General features: G+C 43.3%; 1 protein-coding gene across 1 annotated transcript in view; it reads left to right on the top strand.

The window, feature by feature from the left end:
* Positions 1–14,451, top strand: part of LOC129859337 (protein disulfide-isomerase TMX3-like) — a 54,333-nt gene that overhangs the window by 13,721 nt on the left and 26,161 nt on the right. Inside the window, exons 6-9 of the mRNA XM_055928983.1 lie at positions 1,330–1,410; positions 2,055–2,154; positions 2,847–2,924; positions 3,377–3,443. Coding sequence (XP_055784958.1) covers positions 1,330–1,410; positions 2,055–2,154; positions 2,847–2,924; positions 3,377–3,443 — 326 coding nt within the window. The remainder of the gene's footprint in view (positions 1–1,329; positions 1,411–2,054; positions 2,155–2,846; positions 2,925–3,376; positions 3,444–14,451) is intronic.

Raw genomic sequence — 14,451 nt, 5'->3', positions numbered from 1 at the left:
AATATAACGGTAAGACTTGAAAATTGCTGTCTAGGCATGATCCCCAACATCTTGCCAGAGCTTGAAGAAAAAAATGATGGCCAAATATTGCACAATTTATAGACCTTCCCAAGAAGACTAGCAGCTGTAATCAATGCCAAAGGTGTTTCTAACATATTGACTCAGGGAGCTGAATATTTGCGCAACGACCATATTTTAGTGATTCCATTTTATTCACACAGCGTATTTTTTTTGAGATTGTTGACAATTAAATAGATTTTAATCCCACTTTAACACAAAATGTGAAGACATCCAAGGGGTTTGAACACTTTGGCAAGACACTGTAAATCCCTGAGGAAGTAGAAGCTTTAGCCTCTTCAGACAACAACACCGTATAATCTTTTATTCATTTATTTGAGGCTTCTGTAGGACACTTAGGTTCTGTTTGAGCAAACATGATAACTCTGTTAGATGATCACAGTGGGGGCAATCATCACATTAAACCAAGCGCGTGATGAAATATTCTCAGGGGACTACACTAGGTAGCATCCCCCGGAGAGAAATATAGAGACAGACCTGAGACTCCATCTCTCCCGGAGTTCATTAGAATAGATCCAAATAGCCTTGTGTACTGGTGTATCCCTAGCAAAAAACTCCTGGATGTATTTGTCAGGTCTTTTGGGGTCTGATCCTGGTAGTGTTGTGGTTGATGTAACTATAATGAAAGAGACGAGGGCCTTGTTTTCTCTCCTGTACTGCTATTGGAAATTGGATGACGCTTATCCAAAACCCTGATCAAATAGAGAGATTCTGGGGCTGAAAGTGTCAAGTATCTCTGAGTGGGAGTGCTGATCTTGGATCAGGTTTACCCCTGTCCATGTAATGTTATTAGTTGTGATCTAAAGGCAAACCTGATCCGTAATCAGCACTCCTACTCTGAGACGCTTGATACATACAGCCCTGACCTCTGGGTAAAGGGATCGCTTTGACCCATGGACCTGCCTCTGGATTGGAATCAAATTTTGGTTTGAGTAGTTTTGGATTTGACTCACACTTGCTGGGGAAGTGTAATCTCTTTTAGCTTTGGCATTGTTATCATGCCTTTTCACAGCACTACAAAGAGCAACCCCAGAGTGGGTTGTCAGAATGCACACATACAAGCACTAGATACCGAGCATAACAATTAAAGGGCCAAATGAAAGGCTTTTATCTTGTTTTTCTCATGCAAATGTACCATTCTGTCCATTTCTCCTCACAAAAGGACTGGCATAAAGAAGTAAATTCACAGTCTTTTTCTTGGTGTTATTCAATCTCTTTCTCTCCGCCACACTCACTCTCCTCCTTTCTCAGGCTAAAGGGTGATCTTGCCTATAATTACAAAGGGCCAAGGACAAAGGATGACATCGTAGAATTCGCCAACAGGGTAGCAGGGTAAGTCGTAGGACTCTTACCATATGCGCATATGCGCCCATCTCTTATGGGTGATATAAATGAGTACATACTCACTTATGTAAGTCTATATGAATAAATATCGGACAAAAATGGCTATACATGCCCTGAATACTGTGGTCTTCTAAACAGGACATTATGCTGTATGGGCTACACATGGAACTCTATACAACAAATGTCTTGTCTCCCCCTTAGAATGCAGTGAATTTCCACCCTAGTTCTTTAAAGTCTCTTCAAATGCCAGTTAGTAGTTTAGCTTAAGGGTATTCTTCTCTCTCGGGACAATCCAAACTAGACCCATGATGACTGATCAGTCGGAATGGTGGGTCAAAGACCTGGTTGGGTTTTCACCTCTGACTGCATGCTTCTGCGATGTTCACTAGATGGCACCAGAACCATACACGTTAAACTAGAGTTCAACTAGGAAAGAAACATGGCCGTGTTCAGTAGGCAGTCCGTAGCAATAAATAAATCAGTGTTCTAATATGAGATGTTCAGGTTAGTTCCTCTCTGTTTCACTTTGTTTGAAAAATGTTTTCTCAACTTCAGGCAATTTAACTAATGGCAAACACATGATTTTATAATCCTAATATAGTGTTTGTGTGCATGTCTTCTGTCCTCTTCAGGCCAGCAGTCCGAGCACTTCCAAGCAAACAGATGTTTGACCATATGATGAAGAGACATGACGTGCTCTTTGTATACTTCGGCGGGGAGTCTCCACTCAAGGTAGGGCTCTGGAAGTTTCTCTGGTCCAGACCGCATAACCTCCCAGTGTGGAGTGAGAGTGTTCACAATGTGCAGCAATATAATATGTGTGAAGTTGTTTTGACCCAATACCTTCAGACTTTTTGAGTGAAAAATATCAAAATCGACAAACATTTATGTTAAGTAATTCTCTGCATGAAATCATAGTAGGATTCATATTCTATCAGTGTGATCATGGGAATTTGTTAACGATACATTTATTCCAGTCAGTTCAAGTAGGTGATTTGCCATTCAGAGGTGTAAAAAGAAATAGGAATTCTTGGTTGGAGCTCTCACATAGTACACATTATATAGTAAGACGATCCATACTACATTGACGTATTGGTTAGCTACCATCCTGATTTAACTATATGCTTTCTGAGTAATTCGATATGCATTCCCCCCATATGTTTATCACTTCTCTGTGGGTCTGAAATGTTATCTTATCATCCAATCAAAGCCACTGAAAGCTGTCACGGCATTTAGCTAGAATTTATTGATTGGATCATAAAGCTGCTGCTCACACTGCTGCTGCCAAGCGCTCTCAGAGTGAGGAAAGGCCCATTTATACAACGTGCTAGACAACCTTGATAAATGTCCCAAATCAAGTTAACACCGAGGGCAATTCTCGGAGAAGAAGAAGCTTGTAACTTGTGTTGATTTCTCGTTTGCAGGAGAAGTATATCGACATGGCTGCGGAGCTGATTGTGTATACATACTTCTTCTCTGCGTCTGAAGACGTCTTACCAGAGGTAACGGCCTTGAGAATGTGGCATGTCCCCTGGCTCTTCGGCTAGGTTGTTTTCCCACATACCATTTCAGAGAGGAGAACTTATCAACGGCGCATTTGAAAGTTTCATTCTCATCACTTTTCTAATTAGGGATTTATTGTGATTTTTGATAATTGTTCTAGTCGCATAGCCTGCTAGTCGAACACAAGGCAGCACTCACAAGTGAAAGTCCAGCAGTGCTGCAGTGACATTCTCCATGCAGTATGATATGGTAAATGCCATAGGGACAGTGAAGCCTGCGAGCATGCTGCTTTTGCAGGTTTATCTGGCATGAGGTTCATAGTTTGCTAGGATGGCTTGCCGCCAATAGGACTGCTGTCTCGTATGGTTCAGGTGCCCATAAATTAAGAAAGTAAGGGATGATTTATGGAATTCGCTTTGAATTATGTATTTTATGTGTTTTCACCATCCAGTCAGTGACTTTGCCAGAGCTTCCATCGGTCGTAGTCTTCAAGGACGGGGCCTACTTTACCTATGATGGTAAGTATCTGGTCGGGGCTACGGGGCTGGGGTGGTGGGTGATACGCTTGAGTAGTATTTTGTTTGCGCTTTCCAAATATAAATAATTTTCTGTTTTAACTGCCTATGGCTTGTCATAAAATGTTCTCTTGGAGTAACTATGTGTGATATCGGCCTTTGAGGACCAGCTTTTCCCTAGAAAGGAGGTCAGTCTAATTTGGGCAGGGCAAGGGTGCCATTTTCTCCTTTGTTCCCCCCTTTCCTCCTCCTCTCCTCTCCCTCTACTAGCCTTGTTTGCTCAGGCTTTGTTTCTCCAGTCTTATACCAGAGTGTCTGTTCTTTCATCTTTCATCCGGCTTCACCACACTGCCTTTTGAAGTGGTGACTCCTCCGTTATAAAGCGGTTCGGCTCTTCCCACTATCGCCTTTGTGGTCAGGCCAGTGATGTCGTGGTGGTGGCTGTCTCTGGGCAGACACAGAGCAGGCAAAGGAACAGGGAAGGAGGGAGGGATGGATGGGTGGATGGTGGATATAACTGAGTGGGCGTGGGATGGTGGGAGACCACAGTGCAGTCCAGAGGAACCAGGGTAGGCCATGTCTGAGTCAGCTGCCCAGTAAAGTCAGGTCGGAAAGAATGATATGCTATAGCCACCAATACAGTTCCGAGCCCCCTCAGCGTATGAGCACCAGCTCGCCACATTCTTGCATCACTTCCTGTATACCGCCGCCGAGCGCTTCGGGTGGGAGGTGAAAACGGAAGGGCAGCGCGTCCAGGCACAGGCCGACAACAAAGGGGCCCCAGTAGTGTATGTTGGGGAGGTTAGGCGCTCTGTGAAGCGCCCGCAGAACAAAATCCATCCCCTGGTTTGGCTCTGGTCCAGCCTGGCACTGGATGTCTGTCTGTTCCACCTGGCTGTTCCAAAATGGGGGCTTCCGCCACCAGAAGTCCAGCAGGAGGCGGTCTCCACAGCGGACGGTCACCACGAAAATACCACACTCCAGCGAGTCCTCTAGGACCCTGATAACGAGGATGTTCTGTATGGCTTGCATCGCCATGGTTACTGCCGGAGATAAGCTAGGGAAATCAGAGCCGGAGCAACAAGATATGACAGAGGATTGGCTTTTTTCTGAACATGCAGCTTGGTTATCTCACTCCACTGGAAAACATAAGTGGTTCTGGGATAGATAACAGATTTTTATTACTTAAGTGTAAAAAATATATATATTTTACATTCTACACTTCATCTTTAGACATTTGGAAACAGAGGGGGTAGACAGGCAAGTGGGAGAACAGTAGAATTGTATACTGGTCTCCGGTGGGGTACCGTTACTCTGATACTGAGAGCGTTACTGCAAGAACACGGGCTCTGCACAATGAAAAGGATTTTGAAGGCTGTTACTTCAAGAACAACAGTAGAACATAATCCAAAAGTAAAATTGGAATGGTAAAATCTAATTTTGATTGGTAAACACATCTCATAGTGCCTCTAAGTGAAATGCTCTAGTCGGTATAATGACTTTAAAGCCTTTCCAATAATACCTTGTATTTAGTCAGTGTGATGCATATTTTACCTGAATCCTCCTCAGCATGGTCCCTAGTTTGGGAGTCCTGCCATTGGTGCTCTGCTCTGGGATGTGCTCTGTGCCTAATAGGCGAGTTCCTCTAATGTAGCAGAGCAGCCACTGAAATTATGTTCACATTCTCTCTAGTGCTCTATGACACATTTTTACTGCATGTGTTGGGCTACTTTCCAAATGGCACGCTATTATCTATGTAGTTCATAGGGTTCTGGTCAAAACTAGTGCACTATAAAGGGAATAGGGTACGTACACACGATATCTCCCCTCCACCACATATGCAAGTTACTATCATCGCCAGACGGTCAGAATTTGCATTGAACATAGTGACATTTACAACTACGTGCAATCAGCTCATTCAAATATGAGACTAGTACGTCACCATTTACTGTAGCTTTTAGTTGTTATGAATAGCTGTGGGGTTTAGCTTGGACACGTATATTGGCTTGCTTTTGTGATAATTCCAGTGTCTATTTGTACATGTATAGTGTTTTGTGTTAATTCCTGTTTGTACACTCATTGCCAGAATTTGAAAATGTCTACACAGAACACCCCTTCAGTATTCCTACACCGCAGTTTTAGTGTTGTCCAAATACGGCAGCCCCACTTTGTGTAAACACTATTTGACATAATGCCATCAAGCTCTGATCGGCTTGCTGCACAGAACAAACAACCTAGCAGTCCATTTTGGAGCATGAACGCTCCCACGGAATAGAAGTAATAATAATAATTTTCATTTTACAGAATAATCTGCTAAAAAATCAAATAGAATTTTTTTTACACTAGACATGGCAACTGACACAAAGAACACAGCTGACGCTACAAGGACACCAAGGAGCACAGCTATCGACAAAGCCTTCCTAAATAGAAAGGTCCCCCAAGGAGCAGAGCTTGGTCCTGGGGGCTTGGAGGAGCAGGCTATCACTTGACCCGAGGGTGAGGTTATTGGGGGAAGAGCAGTTTTTTGAGATAAGGAGGGGCATTGCCACAAATAGACTGGACAGTCAGCAGGAGGGTTTTGAGAGTGTGGGTGGGATGGAGTTTGGCAATGTTCTTGAGGTGATAGAATTACGCTTTACACAGTTGTTTGATGTGGTTGTCAAAGGTCAGTGAGGAATCAAGCTTTACACACAGATTGGAGGTGTGTTATTGGTGAGTTACCTGGTAAGGGTTGCCAACGATTAAGGCCTCGGTTTTGCTGCTGTTCAGTTGCTTCATCCATGCCTTTATCTCCTCAAGGCAGGTGTTCAGGCGGCACATGCATCATAGGGACTTGGGGCAGTTTTTACTGACAGCTGGGCAGTGGTATAAATAACTTTAAGTAAAAATAATTTAAAGTACTACTTAAATCGTTTTTTTTGTTATCTGTACTTTACTGTTTTTTTAACCATTTGTACTTTTACTCCACTACATTCCTAAAGAAAATGATGTACTTTTTACTTCATACATTTTCCCTGACACCCAAAATTACCCAAAATAAGTACGTGAATGAGACAAGAAAATGGTCCCATTCACGTACTTATCAAGAGAACATCCCAGTTCATCCCTACGTCCTCTGATCTGGCGAACTCACTAAACAGAAATTCTTTGTTGTAAATTATGTCTTGAGTGTTGGAGTGTGACCGTGGCTATCCGTAAATTCTAAAAACAAGAAAATCTTGCCATCTGGTTTGCTTAATATAAGGAATTTGAAATGATTTATACTTTTACTTTTGATACTTAAGTATATTTTAGCAATTACATTTACTTTTGATACTTAAGTATATTTCAAACTAAATACTTTTACTCAAGTAGTATTTTACTGGGTGACTTATCTTTACTTTTACTTTTCCACCACTGCAGCTGGGTGTCATCAGCATAGCAGTGGAATGAGATTCCATGCAGGCTAATGACACGACCGAGGGGGATTGGTCCAAGAACCGATCCTTGTGGGACACCGCACAGTTGGTGTGGTGGGTCCGGGACCTGGACCCACCTAGCGACACATACTCAAACCTGTCTGAGTGGTAGGAGTGGAACTAGTTCAGAGCTGGTGGTCCAGATTAGAGGTCGACCGATTATGATTTTTCAACGCCGATACCGATTATTGGAGGACAAAAAAGCCGATGCCGATTTTTGAAATGTATTTGTAATAATGACAATTACAACAATACTGAATGAACACTTATTTTAACTTAATATCATACATCAATAAAATCAATTTAGCCTCAAATAATGAAACATGTTCAATTTGGTTTAAATAATGCAAAAACAAAGTGTTGGAGAAGAAAGTAAAAGTGCAATATGTGCCATGTAAGAAAGCTAACGTTTAAGTTCTCTATACCATTTGTATTTCATATACCTTTGACTATTGGATGTTCTTATAGGCACTTTAGTATTGCCAGTGTAACAGTATAGCTTCCATCCCTCTCCTCGCTCCTATCTGGGCTCGAACCAGGAACACATCGACAACAGCCACCCCCGAAGCAGCGTTACCCATGCAGACAGAGCAAAGGGAACAACTACTCCAAGTCTCAGAGCGAGTGACGTTTGAAATGCTATTAGCGCGCACCCCGCTAACTAGCTAGCCATTTCACACTCGTTACACCAGCCTAATCTCGGGAGTTGATAGGCTTGAATTCATAAACAGCGGAGCTGCTGGCAAAACGCACGAAAGTGCTGTTTGAATGAATGCTTACGAGCCTGCTGATGCCCACCATCGCTCAGTCAGACTGCTCTATCAAATCATAGACTTAATTATAACATAACAACACACAGAAATACGAGCCTTAGGTCAATATGGTCGAATCCGGAAACTATCATCTCGAAAACAAAACATTTATTCTTTCAGTGAAATACGGAACCGTTCCGTATTTTATCTAACGGGTGGCATCCATCAGTCTAAATATTCCTGTTACATTGCACAACCTTCAATGTTATGTCATAATTACGTAAAATTCTGGCAAATTAGTTTGCAATGAACCAGGCGGCCCAAACTGTTGCATATACCCTGACTCTGCGTGCAATGAACGCAAGAGAAGTGACACAATTTCACCTGGTTAATATTACCTGCTAACCTGGATTTTTTTTTTCTAAATATGCAGGTTTAAAAAATATATACTTCTGTGTATTGATTTTAAGAAAGCGATTGATGTTTATGGTTAATGCTAGCTAGCAACTTACCTTGGCTTCTTACTGCATTCGCGTAACAGGCAGGCTCTTCGTGAGGCAGGTGGTTAGAGCATTGGACTAGTTTAACCGTTAGGTTGCAAGATTGAATCCGTGAGCTGACAAGGTAAAAATCTGTCGTTCTGCCCCTGTTAACCCACCGTTCCTAGGCCATCATTGAAAATAAGAATGTGTTCTTAACTGACTTGCCTAGTTAAATAAAGGTGTAAAAAAAAAAGAAAAGAAAAAGAAAAGATCTGCAAAATCGGCGTCCAAAATTACCATCGCCCATTCCGATTAATCGGTCGACCTCTAGTCCAGATATTCCGATGGTTTCCCGGGGGCATTCCAGGAGGATGGAGTGGTCGACAGCGTCAACCACTGCTCTCAAGTCCAGGAGGATCAGGAGACGCGGAGTGCCTGCATCAGCTGCCATCAGCAGGTTGTTGGTGACCCTGAGTAGGGCTGTTTCAGTACTGTGGTGTTGGCTGGAAACCCGACTGGAACTTCTCAAACAGGTTATTCTGATTGACATGGTCCTGGAGCTGTACAGACACCACTTTTCCCAACACCTTGCAGAGAAAGGGGAGGTTGGGTATTGGCCTGTAATTAGTTAGCACTTCTGGGTCTAGGGTGGGCTTCTTCAGAAGACCTCTTATAACAGTGGTCTTAAATGCAGGTGGGACACTGCCAGATTGGAGGGAGTGGTTAACAATCTGGGTTATAAGTGCAGGGATGCATGGTTTGAGCAGGGCTTTTGGAATAGGATCCAAGATACAGGAGTAGGTTTTCATTAATACCTCCCTGGGTCAAGGAAACAGGAGAGGGGCTGAGGTGGCATTCGTGGAGGGTCGAGGGCGGGAGGAGACGTAGAGCAGGAGATGAAAGATTTGATGTTGCTAACCTTTGTTTAAAAAAAAAAGTACACTGCTCTGTTGTCTCCATCTGCGACTGGGTTTTCAAAAGATTGTTTATGGTGGAGAACCGGTGCTGTGAGTTTCCAGGATTTTTATTGATGAGGTTGGAGTAGAACATTGACCGCGCCTCTTTCATGGCCTTGGAATAGGCCCTATGTTGCTCTTGAAAGGCCCATTTGTGGACGATGAAGTCTGAGTTTCTGAGATGCCGTTCCATGATGCGACCAGTGGATTTCGTTTTTCTCAGTTCTGGAGTAAACCAGGGAGCTAAGCGAGTGAATGCGATGTCCAATATTTTTATGGTCAAGCACACTGCTCAGGCATTGGTTGTAAAACTCCACAATTTCATTCACTGATGAAAAAGCTGGAGGAGACCGGTTCAATATGTCCTCTGACAAGCTGGCTGGGTTGATGTTTTTCCAGTTCTGGAAACACGTGCTTGGACTTGGTTAAAGGGGGAAGGAATGTCAAGTCCAGTACGACAACCTTCTGGTCAGACACACTAAGGTCATAGACCGGCATGTCGTTGATTGGGGCAGAGTCAGTGATGACCAGGTCAAGTGTCCCCACAGGTGTGCGTGGTGGCATCAACAAGTAGCTTCAGGTCAACTCAGAAACTCAGCAGTAGTGACATGAGAGAGAGTCAACGTGGATATTGAAGTCTCCTAGAATCACAATGTTGGTTGAGGTGGAGTATAGCGTTTTGGATTTTACAACGAGACATACAAAAGAGCACAGTTCAGGCAGGTGGGACCTTTCGAGTTCAACTTGGCATATGCTGGCTAAGCCAGTGCTGAGGAAGGTGGGCATGCCTTATTTAGGGCTGAGTAGACCCCAGGCTGATGCCAGGTTTCAGTTAGGCACATGTCAAGCTCCTTGTCTACTATGTGGTTGTGCAGCAGGAGGGATTTATTAGTGAGAGACTAGACAATAAATAGTTCCATTCTGATAGGCAAGGGAGCTGTAGATGGAACACGAGTTGCATGAAGTGTCTGAAGAGGTTCTGAAATCCACTCCGCGTTTTCAGATTAGCCTTGTGGGTCTCGTGGTGTTTCCAACTGCCTGAGGAGCAGCCTGCAGAGACGTGGCCAGTGTCCTTTATCATCCAACTCCGGTGGGCATGTTGTACTGCACTCACTGGGAGTGCACACACAATACTTTAGTTTGAGTAATCGTTTCCTAACCCCTTCTGTGTAGTGAATAATTTTTGCTGCTGTTTCTGAGTCTTTGTTCCAGCCTGAAAGAAAATGAGATGAGGCTCTTTGAAGATTTGGGCTGGTTTTCGAATCCGAACAATTAGCTAGTTGATTAAAGGAGTTGATAAAAAATAACTAACTTAACCTTGTTGGTAAAAATAAATATGTGTTCAATACTTGATTAGCTATAAAAAAATATATATATATATATATACTGTATATTAAAAACAATGCACATAATATGAAAAAAATAAAACAAATAATTACGGATACATTAGCAGGAGTAAACTACACAGGCTGCCATTAGGCGCCATGGCAACCAAAAAGTACAGGGGTTCATCCATTTTTAACCTCCTAAGTGCTCCGATTTGGAAGTTAGACAAAGTTCTACCCGACTTTGATAATGTTACAGCCTGTATATACTGTACAGGAGAAGTGCTTTGACTTGGAGTTTTTAATCTTACATAAAGTCTGTGTTCAGTGAAAGATAATGGGCTGCATGCTAGACTTGAACATGGTTATAATGAAGACGGAAATAGACGCTAGACAGTAGGGTTACTAGTTTGTTCTTCTCTCTGTCTCTCTGTCTCCAGCCTTTTGACATCTTTTTTTCCTTTCCCCTTGTTAAAGCTGAGCTCATATATAGCATACTGTTAATGAGATCATATCAACAATGTCTCGCTTGGCTGTTCATGGAACATTTCAGCAGTTTTATGCTTATATAGCCAGTTATGTGGTGCGGTTTATGGTATTACAGCCTGGAAGCCCTGCGTCAAGGCAAGATTAGTTTGCAAATGTTTCAGTACGTCAGTGAGGTGCGATGAATGAATGGGTTTATATGAATGTGTTGGATAGATAACCTGCTCTTAAGGACGACAGAACTTCGGTAATGATTCCTATTTCCCTCTATGGCAAGGAAGCATCTACTGCACACTGATACCAACATTTTACAAACAATACGATACCAGGCCAAGTATCACGACACCAAGTAGTAACGTGATACCACGGTGGGGAAAAAATCAGTGGCCTAGCATCCTGTTCTGCCCCCCACCCCGGACGCTTATTCAAGTTACAACACATTGAATTTGACTTCATACTGTTCAGTGTATAATGGACTACTGCATATAATGGCTGATTTGCTCATATTTGCAAAGGTCTTCCCAGAATATTCATTAGTGGAGGCTGGTGATGGGAGGATGGCTCATAGTAATGACTGGAACGGCGCAAATGGAAAGGCATCAAACGCATAGAAACCATGTGTTTGATGGAGCCCGTCCTCCCCTATTAAGGCTCAACCAACCTCCTGTGATATACATTCATAAGGACCTGCGTGTCAGTAAGGGGAAAACACCTCATGAAACCTTCTTAACTCTTCAGTTAACACACACTCTCCCTCTCTTCCTCTCTCTGTCTCCCTCACTCTCATAAACACACACCACTCTCTTTCTCCCACAAACACACTGCTCCCAACTTTTGAAACGTTAGCCACCAAACTGAATTTAAGGAGCATCAGAAAGAAATAGATTTTTCTAGATAGTTTAGGCTGACATTAGCCCTAAATGAATCCTACCTTTTGAAGCAGACCCTTTTCCTTTCTTCCTGTGCCAATCAAATTTGCCTAAACCTACTGTCAAGTTAGCAGGTTGTTAGCTAGCTAGTTAACATTACTGAACAACATTGTTTGTTATCACACCAATATTTAGCGACTCGGGATTACTTTAAAACGGCCCGCGTTATGGTTTGTGAAATTATATAAAAAGGCATCTGGGGTAATATGGGTATTATTATGTTTTTTACAATTTATGCTAGAGACAGCCGTTTTCTTTGCTCTAAAGCTGCAAGAATGCCTGTCGCCAAGTGGTGCTCCATTTTCCCACTGACACTCTGAGGCTGCATGACAGTGAACTTGCAAAGTCTACTCAGGCTGGTTTGTGCTCTTGGTTATAACAGGTGATTAAATTATACAATGTATCAACATTGTTCGCTTTGCGCACTGCTCCAATGTAACAAATGTACAAATCTAACAACAGAAGACTGATCTGGGTCTGCATCCCCGCTCGCCATCACAGCTAAATTATTTACCCCAAAAAACTGACGGAGGAATAGACCCACGTGAAGAGAGGACGGAGAGAAGCAGGTGAGTTCAGGCGCTCCATGCATTGGCCGTGCAGCATTTACGGTGATATGGCCTCTGCAGAAGTCAGGACATTTATGCTTCGCAGCGCAGAGCTGTTTAAAAAAAAAAAAAAATTTTTTTTTATTGAACCTTTATTTAACTAGGCAAGTCAGTTAGGAACAGATTCTTATTTTACAATGACGGCCTACCCCGGCCAAACCCTCCCTTAACCCGGACGACACTGAGTCATTTGTGCGCCACCATATGGCCTGTTGAGTATAGCTGTTGTCATGGAAATGAGTTTGTGTTATACAGGACCTCCCGCCCCCCACCTACCATCAACCAATCATGTCAATGCGGAGCTATATGGAGCCCTCCGCATTGTTCCAAAAATTGGGAGGCGCACGGCGGTGCGGTACAGAGTAAAATTTGACATCTGCATGCCTCCGGAGGCTCCACAATTGTGTCACACCAACACATACGGAGCCACTGGCTACATTTTAGGATCAAGCATAAATTGGCTCTGAGGGGTCTGGCTTGTAGGGGATGCATCTGGCTGATTACAGCTGCCACGTGATAAGTGCTTAAAAGTGAAGTGGATATTATTGGATCTGCGCATACAAGAGACTAGTGACTTGCTTAAATTCAACTGGATTCATTTAAAAAAAAAAAAGACTTTATAAACATTTTATAACTGGCGCCAACCGGTTCTTTAGATCGGTAGGGCTGAAAAACTTGGTAGTATCATATGAAAATCCAATTTTATTGGTCACATACACATATTTAGCATATTTTATTGCGGATGTAGCGAAATGCTTATATTCTGAAATGTTGGTATCATAAGTATCATGATGTTTTGGTACCGTGGTATTACCGTGGTACCGGTATACCGTACAACACTGCACACCATTTGCTGTCGTGTGCCCTGCCTGTCATATCATTTGCTAGCACACGGTAGGTAACCATGCTCTCCTTTGCTGATGTTCATGCCATGCCAGATATCATTATCATCTGGTCTGTGGATGTTGCCAAGCTATCCCAACCCATCTTTTGGCTTGTTGTGCTCTCTCTTATCGTGTGAGTGACATAGCCCTGGTAGTCAGGCCCTTAACACGAGCCTCCTCTCCTTTTCAGTCTGCTTTGTCTCAGAGGGCCAATCCACCATTAACCTTCCTTTACCAGGCATATGTCACACCTGCATCTCACATTCAAACTAAATACGCTGGCTTATCACCCTCCCTCGACCCCTCCTGATTTGTGAAACTCAGGCTGACAGGCTTGTGTTGGTGTATGTGGAGATTGCAGGGCTCGACCCAGGCAGAGACGAGCGCTAGGCGCGAGCTAATTTGTTTCAAGGTGAACGAGGCCCAGTCAGGCTGCTGGACTCAGCGTGATGCCTACCCTCTCTCCTCTCTCCCTCTCTGTCTCCCCCACTGCTTCAGTAGGGAGGGAGAATAAACTTTCAAGCTGCCGCCTGCCCACCTGCTGTCTATAAAGGCCAAGCAGCTGTGGAGAGAACTTTCTGGAATGCCAGTCTGCCCACGTCTGACTCGGTGCTGTGAAGAACATCTTGCTAAGACTACATATAACCTACTGTACAGTATGTAACGGCAAAGAGATGACTCACCGTTGCATACCATATATGCAGCCAAAGCTTAGCTTTTGACTACGTGAGGAAAACTTGTATTAGCATTGTATGACCATGATGGTCCATAAGTTTATTACAGGTATTATGGTTGGGTGGACAAAGCATATCTCCTATAGGAGGGAGTCCTACTATTAGCTTATTAGAAATGTGTTCACACCTACAGCATTATTTTTATTCTTTAGCCAGCCGGTGTTACCCAACGAGGTCTTGTTAACTTAACATTTCATAATGGAATCTTGTACTTGACATCAATCATTTCATCCGGTGCCCGTGTGCTGCTTCTTTTTCTGGGAGAACAGTGCAGTCAAGCTCGGCTCTGCTTCCCCGCTGCTCACTGTCGCTAGTGGCAGATGGCGAAACGAGATAAGGTATTTTCCGTTCAAACGCCTGTTCCACATGTCAAGGTAAAAAAACTACTTGCAACGTT

Source organism: Salvelinus fontinalis, chromosome 7 (assembly GCF_029448725.1).
Source record: "Salvelinus fontinalis isolate EN_2023a chromosome 7, ASM2944872v1, whole genome shotgun sequence".
Lineage (NCBI taxonomy): Eukaryota > Metazoa > Chordata > Actinopteri > Salmoniformes > Salmonidae > Salvelinus > Salvelinus fontinalis.
This window is presented reverse-complemented; position numbering and strand designations above follow the sequence as displayed.